General features: G+C 39.8%; 1 protein-coding gene across 2 annotated transcripts in view; it reads right to left on the reverse strand.

Annotated features, from left to right (window-relative positions):
- The window catches only part of LOC122655834 (serrate RNA effector molecule-like), a 39,266-nt gene that overhangs the window by 7,014 nt on the left and 10,909 nt on the right, over positions 1-21,343 (reverse strand). Inside the window, exons 2-11 of one of the 2 annotated variants that reach the window (XM_043850195.1) lie at positions 19,559-19,668; positions 11,989-12,046; positions 6,141-6,215; positions 5,931-6,005; positions 5,762-5,809; positions 5,491-5,559; positions 4,360-5,163; positions 4,221-4,269; positions 2,114-2,403; positions 1,833-2,015 (exon numbers count right to left, since the gene is read on the reverse strand). In XM_043850195.1, coding sequence (XP_043706130.1) covers positions 1,833-2,015; positions 2,114-2,403; positions 4,221-4,269; positions 4,360-5,163; positions 5,491-5,559; positions 5,762-5,809; positions 5,931-6,005; positions 6,141-6,215; positions 11,989-12,046; positions 19,559-19,668 — 1,761 coding nt within the window. Of the gene's footprint in view, positions 1-1,832; positions 2,016-2,113; positions 2,404-4,220; positions 4,270-4,359; positions 5,164-5,490; positions 5,560-5,761; positions 5,810-5,930; positions 6,006-6,140; positions 6,216-11,988; positions 12,047-19,546; positions 19,669-21,343 lie in introns of both variants that reach the window. The other variant, XM_043850194.1, reaches the window with a different exon arrangement.

Genomic DNA, 21,343 nt, shown 5'->3' on the forward strand with positions numbered 1-21,343 from the left:
AAACTAAATATTGGACTAATCCCGTATGCAATTTATATACCCCTAGTTTAGGCTCATTAAAGTGACCTAATACATAGAAAACCCTTGGGGACAAAGGCTCGACATGTATATAACCCAACCCTAGGCCTATTTCTAAAGAAATAAGCCAATTTCTATGAGGAACCTGCATCAGGGAGACTGGAGAGTTAGTGTTAAGACGAGAGAGGGAGAAGTCTAAGTCTAAGTCTGAGTCATAGTCTAAGTAAGACATTGATATTTACTTTAGTTAGTCTTTGGTCGTAATTAGACTCTTAGTTAGACATTGATATTTACTTTAGTTAGTCTTTGGTTGTAATTAGACTCTTAGTAGGTTTCCTACTAAACCTACTAAGAGTTGGATGCTTGATTAATGCAAGGGAGAGGCTGCCCACGATAGAGGCATTCCATACCATTCCATTCCATTCCTATCGTGTTCACCCTCTCTCCTCATCTCCACTGTTCTTCTCTTCTCTTCTTCTTCACAGGTTCTGGTTGTTGAGTCAACGCTTTGTCACAGCAATGACGTCAACAATGATGAGGTAAATTTTCCTTTGTAAACACATTCAATGTCAATGACTCTTGTGATACTCATTCAAGTATGCTAAAGGGGTTATTGAATGCTTGATTAGGCAGGTTTTATGGACGAAGGAGGAAAATTAAGGATGGTGAAAATAAAGAAAAGGTATTTCAATGTCAGGGTGGGCATTGGTGTAGCTACTGCAAGTGGCAAATCATATAAAAGTGAGAAGGATAAAGAAGATCACCATTTCACCATTGCACTAGGAATCCCCCAACCTCAACCAAGAGTCCACAACCCACACAGCTACAGAGAGAAGAGAGAGTAGCGGAGCTCTAGATAAATTAGTTGCATGTCACATGAAAGCTCTCAGCACACAGAATTTTATTAAGGAGTACACATACTAATACTTGGAACCACTCTTCATGCTAGAACTCTAATTAAGAGAAAATATCAAGTAAGATGTGTCCAGCCAGTCTAGTAACCCCGTGTACACACACACTGTCTAAGTGTTCTGTGCTACCTCTTTCCTTTCTTTTCCCCTAGGATTCCCATCAGTCACTAGCCTAAAAGGTTCAAGACTTCTAAGTGAACTAGTCAACCAAAACAAAGACCACCCAAGCTCACAGAATAGGAGGACAACCTTATTTACTTATCTTACAAACTATTCAACATTGAAAGGAAGTCTCAACCAATCTGTTTCATTTTGGTTCCATTGCAAGTATAAGAAAATCTGACCAGGACTGAAACCGAACCGATTAGCTAATCAGCCGTACTTGCTAGAACCAAAACCAAAACTCAAATAGATCAGTCTGGTCTGATCTTTAATTGGTTTCGGGACTCACTCCGTAATTGGTCCCAAGAGAAAGTTCATAATAAGCCCATGTTATGGCCCATGGTAAAATTAGCCCAAGAATCTGTGAAATTTAAGGCCACTGGAATCAATGGCCTAATAGAGTGAATAGTGAGTGAAAACCTAGACCCCTAAACAGAACACATAAATCGGTCCATAGTCAGTCTAATTCAGTTCAGAGTCCAAACCAAAACCAAACCAAAATCCACACTAATTTTCTTAAAGCTCAGACCAAAACTAGACAAATAGATATTTAGTCCAGTTTGGTTTTAGCCTGTTGGTTCTGGTTCAGTAAATCGATCAGGTCTACGTAAGTTAAGTTGAACACTAAAAACAGATAGTGAAGGGAACAAGACCTTGTGGCGATCAATGATATTTTCAACATAAAGTAAAAGAAACCCAGGGAAAAAAAAGGTCTTGACCACCATTAGTGTCATAACTTACCTCCGAATGCGACGAGGGTCCTGCCTGAAAGCAGGAGACATGGCAAGAATAGGAGCTGGTCCACCTACCTGTGGACCAGATCGCCCCTTCCTACCACTACCTTCATAAGGAGAAGGTCCACCTTGCTCCCTCAACATCCGCATTGCAACTTCAGGTGGTGCAGGAACAAAAGGTCCTAAGGGGCTGCAACAGCAACCATGAACATAAGCTTAAAAACAAATAAAAAGTTAGCTCCAAAGCATAAAACAGAAGAGAACAAATGGAATTACGAGAAAACATACCCAGCACCAGGTACAGGCATCAATACTGGTGGTGGAGGGGGTATATCCGAAGGAAAAGGGGGAGCAGCTCGCATGCCTTGTCCACCATAAACATCATACATTGGTTCATCAGGATTTCCCCCTTCCAGGCCACCAGCATTGGACTGGAAATCACGGGATGGCGAATTCTCAGCCCTATCATATCTTTCATCACCATTAATATCAGCCCTGTCATGCTCTCTACGGTTTCCACGATCATCCCTCAATCGATTCTCTAAACCAGCCCTACGCGGTGGCGGCAACTTCTCCTTCTAAAAAAAAGGAAAACACACAACCAAATAAGAACCAAAAACCAAGGAACATATCAAAGACATGTATCAAGGGAGAAAGATCAAAAAAGTATATTCAAGTAAGAAAAATCATCAGTCATAGAGAACTTAGCATCGTTAGGCACAATAGCAACAATTGAAAAGCCCTTATAAGTTTCAAGAGATATATGACAGAAAAACTTTTAAGGAACCAATAAAAATACGGTGATACTTTCTTTCTGAAATATAAAACTGGATTTCAAATGTAACTAGATCTTCGGACTTCAGACATCAGGTAAGGATGCTATCCAGCGACTGAAACTGTCCCGTGAGAGAAAAGAGAGAAAAAGAGAGGGTGCGAGGGTGTGGGACCTGCTCGACAACTCAGCTCCTCTCACCCGGTCTGGGATGAGTCCCTGCCGTTCATTCAACACTACTACCATCGGAGCACGCATTCGTCGACAGGCAGAAGTGTTTGAGTCTTCTATACAAGTTTGTAAGGGACTCAGTTAAGGGTGGGAAATCCTTGGGATCAGTGTGCTTCTGATCCAGGAATGCTGGTGGGAAGCCAAAGGTTACATTCTTCCCTTCTATTATCTGTTTTTCTTCTTCGAGTGCATGCTAATTCATCTGTTACTTATCAAGCTTGCTGGAGATTGTTTTGGCTTGAGTTTGGTTAAACCAAAATTCACTGTGTTAAGGAATCTGACCCTCAGATTCCCATCCTATTTTGGGATATTACAGAGGTATCCAATAGTGTCCCTTGACCTGAATATTAAGAGGATCAGAACCCCTCTGATTTGGGGATATAATAAATCTTCCAATTCTGTTGAATTTAATTTCCAGATTTGGTTCTTTGTTGATCGACCTCAATCCAGCCATTTGGTTACACATTATCTTTTGGGAACATGTTCTACTATTGTCTTACTGTTTTCAGCCAGAATTTGGTATCCATCAGAGTTATTGAGGCACTGAATTTAAGTACTAGATATAGGAACCTTACTTGCTAATTCTGGAAACACCTATGGTTTACAATCTAACCGTTAGAACATAACAGTATTTTGGGGTTTGGTTAGTCTATTGGTGTGAACCTTGGTCAAAATTTGACCTTCATCCATAAAGGTTGACTTTGCCCCTATTGTTGACCTATTTCTGTTTTGGGTTTAATTTGGGATCTTGTTAAAAGGGGTGTGTAATCTGAACCTAAGGTTCATCCTAACCAACCCCCTCCATCACCAGTCCTGTATTATTTGTACTCATGTCAGGCCCAATCAAATTTTAGGCTCCTCTAAATGGCTGAACCTTGATGCCCTTAACATTTGCGATGCAAGAATAATCATGACAAGTGGCATATTGAGTCAAAACTGGTAGCGTTCTCCACTGAATCACATTAGCTCAAAATTTCACCCTATCAGTCCTCATAATGAACAGACGAATCACAACATTAATAAAAAAAATAATAATAATAAAAAAGGAAAAAAACAAGCCATTAATATGTGGCATGCTTCAACAAGACAATCTGGGATCCCTATCTCCTTTTGTGACCATAAATAATAAATACTTGGGAAACACTTAACAGAAAAAATTTCACAAAAATAACATGCCTCATATGGTACCCTTTTTTTTATACGACCTCATATGGTACCTTAGTACCTAACATATTGCTTCCATTTTAAGTATCATATGATTATAGCATGTATTAGAATTAAAAGCACATTAAAGGATAGTTCCATACACACACAGATGACCATTTACTTGTATATGTATATCCAGTACATGTACATGCATGCGTCCGAGTTAGTGATCCAAAGAAATCATACCAACTGAGGTTGCTGCATGACAGGTTGTCCACCAGGTGCATCTACATCACTGCAATGAAAATAAGGCAGTCATTGATGGGTACAAATACAAAGATGCACAACAATGTGACAGAAAAAGAAGAGAAGCTCAAACCCGTACTTCATGTAATTCTGGAAATACAAATCTTCACGCACTTTTGCAGTCAACTCCATCACAAGCTCTGGGTGTTTCAGCCTCAGATGCTTATACACAAACTCTGCAGCATGAAAAAGCTTTGTGCAACCTTTTGCTCCACAGCCATACTTCCACCCATACTTCTCATCCCTTATTTTTCTAACACATGGATCCAAAGCTTCAACGGCAGCTGCATCTATCTTCTCCTTGGCTGTCATTATTTCCAATGGATCCTGACCCTGCAACCTTCCTTGCCAAAATGAGTCGTGTTTATTCTCCCACTCAGCTCCAGCAGCACTTGTTTCATCCTGGCTCTTGCCTTCTGTCCTTACATGCCGAAGACCTTTAGCTTCATTTGTCTCGGTCATGCCGTAGTAATCCAAGCCATGGATGCGCCAGAGATAAGTAAGGAGTGTATCCAAAAGCTCAATCCCCTCAAGGCCCTTGACAGAAGTTAAACCCCTAATAATTATAATTGGGCCCATAGATCCACCATGTGATTTCTCCCCATCCATTTTGTCATTATCAGCTGTGCATAAAATATTTTCTTCAATCCCTTTTTCTCTGTCAAGTTTCCGTACAAGAGCCAATGCCTGTTCAATATCAGCTTGAATTCGTCTAGGTTCAGAGCTGACTGGGTGAGCTTTTGGAGCAGCCAAAAGATCATTTTCTTTAGCTGGCCCCCTGCCATGTCGCCTTCGTTTGCCACCAGCATCTGCTTCATCCTCAGAGTTAGGATCACTTGCTTGTCCTGATTTATTGGATGATGCAACATTGATACCTGGACCGCTGCATCATAAAATCTTGTTAAAGGCACGTGCTTCACATGAAGTTATGATTTTTGAAGGAGGATATGTTAGGTATTATATTTTAGAAGGGTATTATTGATATTATAATGATATAATATAATATAAGATAATAAAAAAATGTGAACATGTAATTGCTAGGAGCCAACATAAGCATGTGTCACTTTAGGTTGGGCAGGGTAGAAAGGGAACAATAAAAAAAATGAATGTAGAACCAGGCAAACTCATTCTTTTAACAATGGTATAGGCAATAGAGTTAGTTGGCTCTAGGGCCCTGGATACATAGATATAAAAACCGAGGAGAACTTACAGGTCCAATGTTCCACTCTGCAAATCTAACAAGAAGTCCTTTATGATTTTCCGAGCATTTTCATTCCTCCTAGAAAGATGTAGCAGATGGACAAAAAGAATATTAATTACACAAGATAACTTAATGAATAGTTCATTTCCACATGAAAAGCATCATTCAGAACTAATCATTTCTTCAACCCCATACATATAGCCATATAACCAGAATTGGAATGAACATGCCAAATGAAATTCATCCAGGCTTACTATTCTTTCCCAATGTAGAGGCACACCTTTCTATGACTGATAGTAAGTTTGTTGGATGGTACTTGTCTCTCAGCCTATGCCACATAAAAAGAGAGAGAGAGAGAGAGAGAGAGAGAGAGAAATCAACATAAGAGAAAAAGAAAAGTACATAAAAGAAAATATTAGAAGTATCAAATAATAAAATAGCAAACATACCAATCCTCATCCTTATGAGCATCAAAGTATGCACGTTTCTGGGTTGAAATATACTCCGATCTGTACTCTTGATACCTATATTATTAAAGGAATATGTGACTATATGCTAACAGTCCATAGGCTATTAAAAAAATGTTGTTGCATTAAGATGCAGAATCTGGTAATCAACTAATCGATACCCACAGCAATTAAGAAATTCCCATTACATACCGGCGCTCAGCTTCAGCTGGCAGTATATCATCTTCAAGCTCTTGAATAAATTGTTTATATGACATGAAGCCTTCCCTGCCATAGTTTACTCACTGGGTCATATTGTTAAATCAATATGACTAAGATAAATGTCTTCGAATTTATTTGGGAAAAGAAGAATTGAATCAAGAAAGACCAAAAATAAGAATAAAGCATCAATATGCTGAGGTGATTACTTTTCGAAATAGATAAATACTAGGTACACTAAAGCGAATAAAAATTTCTAGACCAAACAATAATGTGATCATTTTCTTTTGCATTATTTTTCTCCAAACTCCAGCCCCCCATCCCCCTAATTTCTGAGCTTAGGAAAATGTTTTTATTTGAAAGAATCCATCCAAGAAATGCCTAAAATGTGAATATATTTGTAGGCAAGAGTACCGACAAACAAAGATGGATGTGTACATCAACATACAGACTTTCACATTATGTCACTCCAAGAGGAACATTTGAAAAATTCTATGATTTGGAAAATGTTTTTATTTGAAAGAATCCATCCAAGAAATGCCTAAAATGTGAATATATTTGTAGGCAAGAGTACCCACAGACAATTACATTAGTTCCAAAGATGGATGTGTACATCAACATAGAGACTTTCACAGTATGTCACTGCAAGAGGGACATTTGAAAAATTCTATGATTTGGAAACCTGTTACTGGTGCATATACTTTTCTACAAGATCATAATGCAGAGATTTGTAATGAGGTATTCTAGTACATGAGGGTTAGGGTTTAGAAAGCCTCAATAAAATTAAGGATGTAAATGGATAAAAAAAAATCCAAATCCGATCTGCATCCATATCCATTTAGGGGCATCCGCATTCGTTTAGAGATATCTGGGAAAAAATCCGAATAGTTAATAACAAAAAATTAAGTAAATAATGATCTTGAGGGTTTTTGAAGATTCAACAGGTTCTAAAATATGAGGAAAAGAGAATCATGATCTAAGAGACATGGATTGAGAGTGAATTGTATCCGCTAGGGAGAGGAAGGTCTGGGTTACACAAGGCAGAGATGTACACAGATGGTCGAAAATCTGAATTCAAACCGCATCCAAATCCATGCGAATCTGTTTAGAGGTATCCGTATTCAACCAGGGAATATCCGGATCCGATCCGTTCCGTTTACATCCCTAAATAAAAGCCAGAATCAGAGGATGGTTGGAACCTAAACCAGATTAGAGAAACTTTAGTAACAAAGTAAAGACAGTTCAGATGAGAACAGAAGTCTGATCAAATGGTGTCACTTTTCTTTTTGAAGAGATACTGAAGTACCAAAGGCGAACAGGGCTCTCAGGCCGGGATGTCTGGCAGAAAGCTTGGCCTCCCGCGCTGGAAGCAACACCCGAAGGGTGAGCTTCTAGCAGTTAGTTTCTAGTTTGTACGCATTCTAGGCTGGAAGGAGGCAAGCAAATGAAGACACAACAGAGAAAACAACCAATGAAGTTTGACAGTAATCCAATGGTGGGAATGCCAAGATATAATTGAGTTCTACTCAGTTTAGGAAACTGAAAATCCAGATTGAATAGTAAATTGATATATTTAGCAGGTTTGTGCTAAATCAAATAACAATCTGAATCGAAAAATAACCAGTAATATGGAATTATAAACAGTAGCAGAGATCAGGTTTAACAAATCAGAACCAGAAAATAAGGTTTGAAGAAGTGGACTTAAACTAGGATTCTTAAATTCAAAACAAGAATCCAATCTGGAGTTCAATTCGATTTCCTGGTGTTAAAATTGAAATCGAAATAGCACTGAGATTCAGAAAACTTTATTTTTAAGAAAGTAGACTAGTAGTAAAAATGCTGAAATTGACGGGAAAGTTCCAGTTTTTAAAACAGATGAAACAGAGTTGGAAACCAGAACAGAAACTGAAGATAATAACAGCAGTAACATAACTGAATAACTGATAGATTGATAAATCAGAAACTAAAGAGAGAAGTAATAAACCGTGCACAGGAATAGAAAGTTCAGAAACTAAACTGGATTGAAGGAAAAAAAGAGAGACAGAAGAAGATATAATCAGTAGTCCCACCTTATTTGCTTACTGAATCGACAGCAGAGAACATGCTACTGAATCCCACAGAATCCAGAAAACCTAACACTCTGGAATCCACTAGAGCTGGTCTGAAATCCACAGAACCAAGTTGCAGCTAACAGCCTTTCTTCATCAATCAAATTTGTGGGTACGGCAAAGGCCTTGAACAAACAAAAACTTAATTTTATCCCAACTAAATGGAGTCAGCTACATTGATCATTGCTCTCCAATCAGTTCTATTCGAGGCCATACTTGATCCAAGGCCTAAGCTATACACGTCTTTCCTCGTCACTTCCCCCAAGGTCCATTTAGGTCTGCCCCTGGCTCTTTTAGTTCCTTCAATGTAGAATCAAATCACTTCTCCGTACTGGGGCATCCAAAAGCTTCCGTCGAACATGGTCATGCCACCTCAAACGACTTTCTCGTAGCTAATCATATATTGGAGCTACTCCCAAATCAGCTCTAATATGATCATTCCTTACTTTATCCCTCCTAGTTTTGCCACTCATCCATATCAACATCCTCATCTCCGTTACACTCAATTTATCTATAGGATGCTTCCTAACTGCCCAACATTCTGCACCATAGCCGGTTGTATGACTGTTGTATAAAATTTTCCTTTTAAGTTTTAAAGGAACACACTGATCACGCAACACTATGGATGCACCACTCCACTTCATCAATCCTATTTTAATTCTCTGTGAAACATCATCCTCTATATCACTTCTTTATTTATGATTGAGCCCAGATACCTAAAATAATCACTTTGCGGAATCTCCCTCTCATCAATTTTCACCACCTCATTATCTATCCTATTGCAACCAAAATTACACACCATATACTCCGTCTTCATTCTACTTATCTTAAAACCTTTTGATTCCAAGGTTGATCTCCATAACTGTAACTTGGAGTTAATCCCTCCTTTAGTCTGATCCACTGAAACAATATCATCGGCAAAAAGTATAAACCAAGGAACCTCATCTTAAATGTCTCTAGTTAAATCATCCATGATAAGCGCAAACAAATAAGGGCTTAAAGTTTATCCTTGATGTAACCCAATTGTAATTGGAAATCACTACCTTGAGCCCCCCGTCCCGACAGTTCTTACACTTGTCACCGCACCATCATACATATCTTTAAGGGAAAGAGAATGCTAACTAGGCGTGTGTGGTAGGATGCCCCTACGCCTAGACACAAGGGCAGGCGACATGACTGCCATGCCCAGGGGAAATTCTGCCTTTCCATGAGGGTACAGCGGTTATTTCACCCACTTTGTGTTGGGCGCAGGGCACAGTGTCAAGAACAGACCAAGTAGGTACAGTAAGAGGCATCATGACAAAACAGCGATGATCCTCTTGGTGAATCATATTATAAGCTTTAAGAAGAGTAGGGAATGTTCCTCTGTTCAATACCTGAATGCGAATTTAATCATACTCCGGGTTGAGACCAGTAAGGAAATCATACATTCGTTTCATTTCATGTTCCTTGGTAAACATGGCGGCATACGTCGTATAAGTCATGGGAACGGGGTAATATAAGTCCAGTTGCTGCCATAAACTAGCAAGGGCAAAGTAATATGCAGACACAAACAATTCTCATCGTATAGTGTCGGAGAACCTGGCGACGAATCTCATAAATTTGTGCATAGTTACTGGTTTGACCATAAGTGTGCTTCACAGCATCCCATAACTCCTCTTTCCAGTAGGTAACATAACTCCTTTTTCCAGTAGGTATCATGGTGGTGGTCAGTGGTCAGCAATGGTTAGCATGGTGTGACATGCGTTAACACATGTTCAGTCAACCATGCTGAACCAAGAGGCTGAAGCCTCGGCGGTGGCAGCAGCAAACTTTCAAAATTCCCAAAGGGATTGTGCTCTAATACCAAGTTGAGAAAGAGAAAGAGAGAATAATTTGTCTTGTCAGATATGACAGAGGCCACTATTATTTATAATGAGAATAATGGTGAAAATTAAGGTATGAGGACTAGGACTGAGACATAACACAGTAACAACCCTTATCTGATGCAGATCCGGGGTTCCGAAAACCCGGCTCGGATCGCTTATGGGTCCACCCAAATAATAGAAGGCTCAAATAAAAGGATTGATGGCAAAACCCATAAATAAATTGAAGTTTATAATAAAAGGTGACAATACTTTAAATAATGGTAATCAACCTAACAAGGGAAACAAACTAAGTCGGATAATTCGTATGATAGGGAAAAGGGTATACTTGGAAATAAGGATAAGATAAGGATATGAAGGATTAATGAGGGAAGGGTATTATGGGAAACTAAGGGGGAAAAGGTTGAAATAAAGAATACAATAAGAGGGGTCTGAGAGATCGTCTCCTACCTCTGGAAAATAGAACAGCGGCAAAGGGGAAATTTGGTTTTACGGTAAAGCTTCCTCATGAGAGGTCCCTGCAGCGAGTTCGAATCGCCACAGCGACCTCTCCCTAGATATCGCACCAACCCACCCATGAAGAGAGAAGTTGCAGAACCTGCAACTACACTAGCGGTAAGCAAGAACCAGATCTGATTTCTGGTTATAACTGTCAACATAGAGCAAAAATCGACTCGAGACTGTGTAGGGTGAATCGTTTCTGTGGCAGGGATGTTTCCTTACAATCTCAAACTGTTCTGACAAGAGGCAGTAGAGATCGATGCCAACACCTGGGCTGCAAATCACGTTAGGCAGAACAAGGCATCTGTAGTTAAGGGAATAATAGAAAATAAAAGGGAGGAAGAAGAAAATGTCAGAGGAGGGAAGAGAAGGTTTCAGAGGAGGGAGAAGAAGATGGTCACACAATCATTGCTATGCCATTGTACCTCACCGGTAACAATAAACAAACTCAAAATTTTAATTCATCCAATCTGATCTTTCATTTATTACAAGCTAGTATTTAAAGAAAATAAAACTCCTAATCATAATCTAAAACAGAAATAAAATCTTAATGCAATTTTATCACTAATTAATCTATTAAAATTAAAATAGAAGATTACAAGATAAATCACAACTAATAAAAACCCTAATAAATAAATAAACTAAACATCCTACTGAACCCAAAGACCCAATCGAACACGGTTCATCTTGGTTTGGGTTCTCAAATGGGTTCGGCCCGGCCCATGGAACAGCTCTTGCATCATTATCCCACATCTAATTAATCTGGACACAGTTATCCTCAACATATATATATATATATAGCGCAGTTCTCACTTTACAGAAATCCTTTTCCACTAGATATTGTTTTCCAATTTCAAAGCCATTGGTTCAACCAAATCACAAACTTCAGTCTACAGGGTTACCATGTGGACCTTTGTGGGAAAGGGTAAGTTACCATATGGCAATATCCTGAGCATTTTAGCACCTCATGCTTTACCTCAACTTCAACATAAAGTCAATGTCGACCTAAGAATAAATTACAGCAATTTAATGTATGAAATATTCTTAGGATCTAATACTTTTTTGGGGGGAACGGGTTATAGGAAAAGATCAAGCTGAGATAAATTTTACGCATAAACGTCAATAACTGTAAGCAATGTTTGAAATTTCGAGTAAAAACCATAGAAATTAGCGAAATATTTCTCTTTGCCTAGAGTTCAAACTCTGCCAATATTGGTGAAATTTTCGAAATTTGAGCAAAATCTGACAAAGTTGGCAAAATATTTCTGCTTCCGCAGGGTTCAAAATCACACCAACGGTTGAAATTTCAAACATTGACTGTAACCATATTATCCTGCTGAACTGAATAGCATCTCATCAAATCCAAACCTTTGTGTACTCCCTGAGTTTGAAGCATCACCATGACCACCACGACCAGAATCCCAATCTGGATACAGAAAAAGAAATAAAAAATTAAATAAATTCCCAATTTAAACAAGAACAAAAGACTGAAAAAATAGCCAGAACTTAACCTGAACAAAGATATAAAAACCATTTGCAGGACCAGTAATATCAATTGAAGCTAGAACATAAATAAATAAGCTAAAAGGTAGTTCATTAGAAATTTACCCTAGAATAAAAATAAGAAAAGACAAATTAGGAGAGGGAGGGAGGAAGAGAGAAAAGATAGAGATGTTTAGGTTTAGAAAATGATCAAAGCGAAAATTACGGTTCACAGCAAAATTAAGGTGAGGGTTCAGAGGGGATGAAGGTAGATGGAAGGATTAGACTGGTGTAAGTACATAGACAAAGACCAAGGTTTCATGAAGCAGACTGGTAGATTTAAGGATTGAAATGTTTCATGTTGTGTACAGTGTACCAACAGAAGTTGTTAAGTAGGGGTCAAAAACTAATCCTGGGCGTGCTAAGGCTTCAATGGGACTGCTTTAGGCTCAAGGACTAGGAGGTGGGTTGAAAAGTAAATGTAATATAGAAAGTAGAAGGCAAAGAAGAAACAAAAAGGAAGGAGACACACAACCAGGGAAAACAGCTGGATTGGGGGGAGAAATGGGAATCCACCAACACCATCATGAACCCGTATGGCTGAGCTATTCGGGAGATTGGCTGCTTCTGAACTTCAAATCCATCAAGTGAAATAGGGGAAGAAGCAGGTGGATTGGAGGGGGTTAAAGGAATGCATAGGGCTTAACCAGTGCTTAACCAACACCAGTCCCAATACAAAAAGGAATTTCCAAATTTCTAACAATTTCTCTAAAAACAAATCCAAAAAAGGGACTACAATGGCCAGTCAGCCCTAGAAACAGCCACTAAGGCTCTGTATGGTAAAGCTTCTGTTTTTTTTTAGTGTTTTTGGGTCCGACACACTTTTATGTGTTTCTGTGTTTTTTTAACGTTTCTGGATCCTGAAATGCTGTATGGTAACCCTGGAAAAAAAACGTTTATGAAATTTAGAAGAAACAATCTGTATGGGTCGCACTTAACAGAATTGTTTCTGTTGTTTACCAAAATTTACGTAATTGCCATCCACAACATGGCTTTTATACTTATGGATTTTTTAGCCAAAGAAAAAAAAAAGCAAACATTACAAGTAAAACCTACTTAAATTGTTTAAATGCATCCTACATGATCTTCATGTACATCAGTGCTCTCAATCCTTAGATTTGGAACTTAACAGGAGAGGATCCGTGGATCTCTACAAAACAATAGAACAAATGAACAATAATATAGTGGAGAACTGACTTGGTCTTGACTGGTTGACTGAAATAGAATCAAACTAGCAGAATGTGCTTGAAGATAAACTAAGAAAACTGAGAACAACTATTGTTGAATATAAACTAAGAAAACAGAGAAGTAAGGAGAAGGTAAGGGAAACTAATAATGACAAACTGGAGGGTGTTCTGGGAGAGGATTTTGACAACTCTGAGACTGGCTGGTCCATTAGCCCTGGAAATCTGATCAAGTGGCCCTAATCACCAGTTCTATTTAATGGCAGAAAATCTCAAAATTCTGTGTCAAATAGGTGTTGTGGTTGGAGGCTTTCAGCAGGAGAAACAGGGCAGAAACTAGATATGAGTAAGTATAAGTTTGAGACTTCAAATTAATCTCCGAAATCAATAGAATATATAAATAAAAGAATGCTAGCTATGAAATCTGAGGACAAACTGAACTAAATTGAGAGAGTTATGATAAGAATAAGATGGAAGAAAACTGGTCTTAACACTATATGTCACCAATATCAAGAAAGACATGTAATTGTTGATCAGAAAATTGAATAAGTGCAAGGAAAAATAAGAAAATAGAAACTCAACTCGAAAGAGAAAGTAAGGACTCCAGTAACTCCACCATACTGACCCTGTTTAAGAGCCCAAAAGATGGGTCGGAGAGTAAGATTACTACAAAGGGGGGACAATCACATGTCGTACAGCAAAAGTCGCCATTAGCACTTCCTGATAGGAGATTTCAAAGTAAACGAAGATGGCTTAGAAGTGGCATAAACAACAACAGAACGTTGGCAGCTGAGAATGAATCCAAACAGAAGTGGAGAGTTTTATCTCTTCACCCCTTCAGGAACCATGCCAGAAGGCGTTAAAATGGCATGGAACTGCGAGAGGACTCCACCTTACCGACCTGTTTAAGAGCCCAATAGATGGGTCAGACAATAATTTTAGGACAAAGGCAGAACCCGATATTGATTTGGAGAAGAAGGTAAAGCTTCCAACAACAGAAGAACCAGCAAGTCCGTCAAATTCGATTTATCTTTCAGCAGTGATAGATGAAGCCACCAACCACCGCCGCGAAAGATCGATTAGGAGGTGGAACCAGAACCTCCTCTTCATCAATCGACGAAGGAAAATGAAATCCCCAATCCTTGAAATCTCCAAGAACACAAAAATCAGGACTCAAGAGTTTTTTTAGGGCAGGAGAAGTCGTCAAGAGTTGCAGCGGCCGTCCAGATTTGCAGTAGTCGTCCTCCTTCTCTTCGTATAGAACGCCAAGGACAACGGCTCTTCTGCCTTCTCACCTTCGTTCTCCAGATAATAGAGAATCGATAGAGAATGTCGTTTTGTTATGTTTGATTGCCAAAAGACAAAAATGCCCTCACTCACTTAAGTTAACGTTATGTTTCTCCGACATTTTTCCTGAAGCGTTTCTCACATGCAGAAACACCTAATTGGTGTTTCTCAAATGTGTGCTAAAAGTGTGCCAAGTGCCCAGTTCGTCTCAAAAAAACAAAAAATAAACCGGACATACCATACAGTTTTTAGCGTGTCCCTGTTCCAAAAAAGCGGAAAAACACTAAAAACACTAAAAAAGAACGTTACCATACAGAACCTAAATATCTGAATAACATATAAACAACAAGAGAATTAAGGGCACACGCAATTGCATACTTGTCCAAAAGGGACTGTTTAACCAACTGGGGCATTCATCCTACCAAATCACAGTCAAACAAGAACACAGCCACAAGCAACCCAGTTAAGGGACCCAAAAAAGGCTAGAAAAACATTTCTATGGGACCTAAAAAGGCTATGTACCATAGAACAATAACCCTTGGATGAACACTTTGACCTCTGCACTATTGGAGTCTCCCCTTCCTATGGGACCCAAAAAGTCTAGAAAAAATTCCAAAAATGATCCCTCCAATACTAGATGGATTAGGATTGCCAACAACAATATCAAGGGTGTACCCAGTGGCCAGTGCACGAGGCTACCGCCAGTCCACCACTATAGGGTCTGGGGAGGGTCATAATGTACGCAGACTTACTCCTCAGCTGCATATGCAGAGAGGCTGTTTTCAGACTCGAACCCATGACCACTTGGTGGTGGAGGGCCAGTTAGGAGAAGAGAGGAAGCTGGAAAAAATATCAGATTTGGAGGAGAGAGAAGAAATCACATAAGAAGAAGGGAGGGGGGAGAAAGAGTGCACACACACACAGCCCTCAGGCTACTCAATTCATTCTTAAAATCTCTCCCCAACGATGGGGAATTACATCATATATAAAGAGAAATAAAAGACTCCTAAAAATAAAGACCAACTCTCTAACTAGGAAACTAAGAACAATTGGGAAACCAAATATCCTATGTGGCTAACTTCTAAAATGAATACAATAAAATAAACTAAAAGACATTATTTCCCCAAATAACATAAATTCCTACAATCCTACTAAGTTCCAAAAACTCAATCTGGACCCAGTTAATCTCCATCTGAATACCCAATTGGGTTTGGGTTGGTCCAAGGTAGTGTATCTGCATCAATTCCCCTCGGTGTTGACAACTTTTGTTGAATGGTAGAAATAAAAGCTTACGAGCGGGGGCTATAGGTTCCATGTTTGTAACTTGAAGAAAATTCAAAATATGAAGATTTGGGGGGTGCATCCATGGCTGGAAAATCATGGGGAAGAACGAACTCATGATGTGGAATAGCTTTCACTACATGGGAATCTGCCGTTACTTGATCCATGATCTGCTCATCTTTCGTTGCCACTATTGGTTGTTCTAGTTGAGGCTGTATCACTGATGCTGCCTCTTTTGGCTTGGAACAAACATCATCAACTAACCCATGAAGAATGAATGTTCGGGGCACGTGAAAGGATGTAGAGTGCACAAGTTTCCGTCACAATCAATGATGCCTTTTTGTTCTTCTAGCCATTCACGACCCAATTTAATAACACGCCGAGGAGAATCAAATACTTCACAATGAGCTCCATCTCAATAGTAAGAAATGGAAAATTTGACAAATACATAATCCTCACAGTGAATAATGATCTGGTCGTTCTTTGCTAACATCTCTACCACAAATTGTGAGACAAAATTATGGCTTTGCCCTTCATCAATAAACAACATAGCAAGCTTTCCATTTGGCAATCGCACTCTAAATTTGAACAGAAAAGGGTCCATGGCCAGGTTTGTAATTAAAGGAATCTTAAAGGGTTACAAGGTAGACTAGAGAAAGGGTATGATGAATAATAAAATTGAAGGATAATGACTCACTTGAAAATAAAAGAAAAACTAAGGACAAACGAATATAAGAGAAAGAGGGGTAGTTTAGGAAATAAAAAGGAAAGATAATAGAAGGAAAACAAAGCACTAAACAGGGGTAATAAAGGGAATATGGGACTTAAAATGAGAAGTCGTGGGTATTGGCTTGGGGTTACCAATTGCACCTCCTACTTGGATTCTGATTCTGTCAAACCAGAGAGGAAGAATGGAGGAAGCCGCTGCTAGAAAAAGAGGGGCTTCACAACTTCGATGCACACGGAACTGGTTTCTCTGAGGAGTTCTGGTCGCAGAAGAGTGGTTAGTGGAATCAACTGCAATTGAGAGGCTTTGTTCGCCGGCAGTGGTATGGTCTGAACCAGGTATGAAGCTTTTCGTCTTCTTTTTTTCCTGTCTCTCGCCCTTTCTTTCTTTTTTTTCTCTCGGTGGAAACTTAAGAGGGAAAAGGAAGACAGCAGGGTGGATTTTCAGTGAACATCGAAGGGGGTTTCGGGAGGTTTTTGGGATGCAGTAGCGTTTCAACCTTTTTTTTATTTACTGTTACAGTGAGATAAAAGGGAAAAAGGAAGGTGGGTTTGGGGTTTCAGTGGGGTCAGAGGAGATGGGGATGGGTTTTCAGCTGGAATGGGATGGAGTTTTGTGGTTCAAGTTTTTTTTTTTCACTGCTGCTGGTCACAGAACAGTAACGGAAGAGAGGGATAGAGAAGATGAAGAAGAATGGGTAGAGAGAGACTGATGGGGAAGGATGATGGATCCTTCAGCACTGATACCAAATTGGTGGAGGGCCGATTAGGAGAAGAGAGGAAGCTGGGAAAAATCAGAGTTGCAGGGGGAGAGAAGAAATCGCATAAGGAGGGGGGAGGGGAGAAAGAGTGCACAAGCATACAGCCCTCAGGCTACTCAAACCATAAACTCAATGCATTCTTAAAATCTGTCTCCAATGATGGGGAATTACATCATATAAAGAAAAATAAAAGACTTCTAAAAATAAAGACTAACTCTCTAACTAGGAAACTAAGAACAATTGGGAAACCAAATATTCTATGTTAACTTCTAAATAAACAGAATAAAATAAACTAAAGACATTATTTCCCCAAATAACATAAATACCTAAAATCCTACTAAATTCCAAAAACTCAATCTGGACCCGATCCATCTCCATCTGGATACCCAACTGGGTTTGTGTTGGTCCAAGGTAGTAGTGTATCTGCATCATTTGGTCACAATGGAGCAACCTTTGTCGTTGCACCAAGGCCCGCCCTCATTGCCAACAATACTCCCAATAAAAATTCATGTTTTCCCAAAGCACATGGAGGAGAATTCCATTCACATATTACTACCTCTTGGATCATATTAGACCCTGCCTCCTGCCCCCCTTATTCTCTCATCACATAGTCGGAGGTGATGCCTTGATATGTCTTGGTTGCACACCCAATGTGCCAGCCCTTACCCTTATTCTCCCCCAAACCTTGCTTATCGTCCCCTTCTTCACTGAAGATCCTGTTGTTTCACATCTACCAGCTAAAAAGGTTGTTCGATAATTTGGCATAAGGCGTTAGTCGCTAGATTCAGATGTATTGGTGCACTTATGAGCCTCCTCTTCCCAGGCTGTTACCTCAATATGCTAGTTCACAGATGTGTCCAATATTAATCTGGCAATGTTTACTAATCAGCCTAATAAACTCCTTTTGAGTTTCCCTTATCGATCAGGAAAGAAAACTGCTAACTTGCTAAGCCAGAGGCTGAAGAAAATAAACTACCACAGCTCATTGAAGAGTGCATGCAGACAAGTCTTCCCCCTCTTTACTTCAATTGAGAAAATTTATGTTGTGAATCCACAAGGCAGCTCCAGCTCTACTTTTTTTTTTTTTTTTTTTGAATCTTCTATTTCCTTTGTTCCCTTAAATCAGGGGTTTGGTTTCAACTTCCTGCCAACTTGAATCCATCGTCCTGCAACCAATTGTTTCTAATTTTAATATTGCACGAACAAAATCAGATGATGAACGCAACAAAAGCACTCATATAGCTGACTGCCAACATCCCTGAAATACACACATGTATCTATATCAAAGGCTAAAGACAACTCAGATGGTCTTGCACCATAACATAAAAAGAGAAAGGCCAAAAAAAAAAAATTAATCCTAAATGAAACGTTACTTACGTTGCGTAAGAATCTGCAAAATCTACAAACTAGTAGTAACACATAAAACCATAAATTATACACCACTAATGAAACCCCAAGTCTTATAATAAATTACAGCCAAAACTGAAAATATATATTAAAAAAAGGAAGAAGAAGAAGATACGCAAAAAATATATTGCAATGATAAAGACTATCCATTAACTAGTTTGAACGGTCACAGTAATTTATTAAAAAAAAAAAGGTTAAGAACTTTGCCAGATTTTTTTTACTAGTAACTAGAAAATGGGATTTCCGAGGATTTCTGAAAACATGAGTCACTTCTCCTCTGTCGCCATTCTTTTTCTTTCTTTTCTTACATATGTAATAAGGAAAATGGCTTTCTCCTTTCTTTAAACAAACTTTTCTTCCAAATTTCATCATCAATCCAAAAGGGGAAAGAATAAACGACACACACACACAGCACCGGGCTGCATTAGATTCACAGATTACAAAACAAATCACAGCCAAAGGTTACCTAACAGAACAAGACAGACTAAAATATAAAGTGAATGTACATCTACCAAGGCAGCCATGCTAATAATTATAGTGCCAACCAAAATAAAGGGAAGAGAGCGTCCCAATGCACGAGGCTCCTGCTACTGCAGGGCCTGGGAGGGGCAAACAAAAAACATAGAGTGACATAAGAAGCAGTTTTTATTGGTCCATATTCTAGATTACAACACAAGCAGTTAGAAGTGAACACTCAACTAAAGTTGGAGAGGGAAAAAAGTTAAAATGGTTACTTACCAGAAGGCCCACCTTGATAGCCACCAGATGATCGATTCATATATCGACCATGAGGCCTTTCATCAGCATAGCCAAGTCTGCCCCCTCCACGTTCATATCCACCTGCATAATCATGCCCAAACCTGCACAATCTTAACAATAAGCCAAGATATTCAAGGAAGATCTTCACCACAGAATGAATATTCATAAAACCCAAATTATGCACTGCTGGTAAACAATAAAAAACCACAAATTTTTCATATAGAACAAGCAAAATCTTTTTTTTTTTTTTTTGGATGAATAAAAAATTCATTAACCAAAGGAAAAAGGAGGGGAATACAAGCACGAGGCAAGAACAGAGCCTTGCCTAAATAAGGCAAGGACGAACAAACAAAGGGGAAGATCCCCAACAAAGTGCACTAAAGAAGGATGCCTGAACAAACAACCAAGATCCAACCAAACAAAGCAAACTATCCAGGATCCAAAGGCTCACGGCAAAGAGCATGATTCCGGATATCCAAGCCTTAGGGGTGCATTCCTCTCCGGGCAGGGCAAGGAATAAGCAATGTAAGGACGATTCTTATGAAAAGGAGGGGAGCTAGGGTTACGGCAACGAAAAACTCGAAGGTGCCGGGGGGGGCAATGGCCCAATAAGACCAGCTGGCCTATTAAGACCAATTTGATTCGCCAAAGGGAATCGGATGGTGGGCTGAGCCATAATAGGAATGGCCAATGAAAGAGAAGGGACCACAGGTGCGGTAACCTCAGCTCGGGGGGTTAAGAAGGCTTTGACTTGGCTTTTGAGGAAGGGGGTAATTCCTAGGCTCACAAGGTTAGGTCTGGGAGAAAGACAAAGGAAGGTTATAGGGAAGAGGGACATTACAAAGAGGGAGAGGGTTCCCAGGCTGCAAAAGAGTTTCAGACTGAAGGGGCAGGGGAAGAGCCTCCGCCAGAGAAGACTATCTGATCATATTTGCCTCGGGCAGAGTGTTAATAGCAGGGATCTCTCTCGCAGAAGGGAGATTCAATCGTAGGCAGAGCACAAATAGCAACCTGCGGAGCTTCCTAGTGATCCGACGACTGCAGGGCAGCTGCTTCTGGGATTTCGCTCGAGGAGCTGGGAATGGTAAGGTCACCCAAGGCGTCTTCTGACATACGAGAGCGCCTTCGAGGAATAACATCAAAATGGAGCTTTTCTGGACAAGAGTTGTGATCTGTTCCATCTGCAGAGGCCAGAAGCCTGAATCTATTCTGACCAACAGGAAAAGCCTGGAGATTCTGCAAAGAAGCAACTTTTTGGTGAAGGTTCCGGCATTGAGTTCTAGATCAACCCCTGTTTTGACGAGAGAGACCTGGGTCTTTCCTTCTGCAAGACGGAAGCAACGTCTAAGAGATCTCTGGAAGGCAGATTCGAGGGAAGCCTGGGAGAGGCATCACCAGCAAGACAGGGAATGTCTTCTCCGGCAGGGACCAAAGGAGCTTTGGGGGAGCAGATTGAAGAGTCATGACCAAAAGCTTTGCAAACCAGATAGTGTGGCGGCTTCCAGTCAAAGCGGACTTCTTGATCAAAAGAAAAATCTTCTCCCTCTTTCACTGTGAAGAAGGAAGGAAGCTCTTCGAGAGTAAAGACTTCAACGCAGATCCTTGCAAAGGCCAGACAGTCTTTCTTCATGGTTCTCACATCAGAAAATAGGGGAGTTCCCAAAACAGAGCCGATTGTGCTAAGACCGTCGTTGCACCAGTAGTGAAGGGGAAGCCCAGGTAGAGAAACCCAAAGAGGAGTAAAGGAAAAATCAACTCGCCAAAGCTGCTGTTGGC

The sequence above is a fragment of the Telopea speciosissima genome, chromosome 3 (genome assembly GCF_018873765.1).
Source record: "Telopea speciosissima isolate NSW1024214 ecotype Mountain lineage chromosome 3, Tspe_v1, whole genome shotgun sequence".
Taxonomy (NCBI): Eukaryota; Viridiplantae; Streptophyta; class Magnoliopsida; order Proteales; family Proteaceae; genus Telopea; species Telopea speciosissima.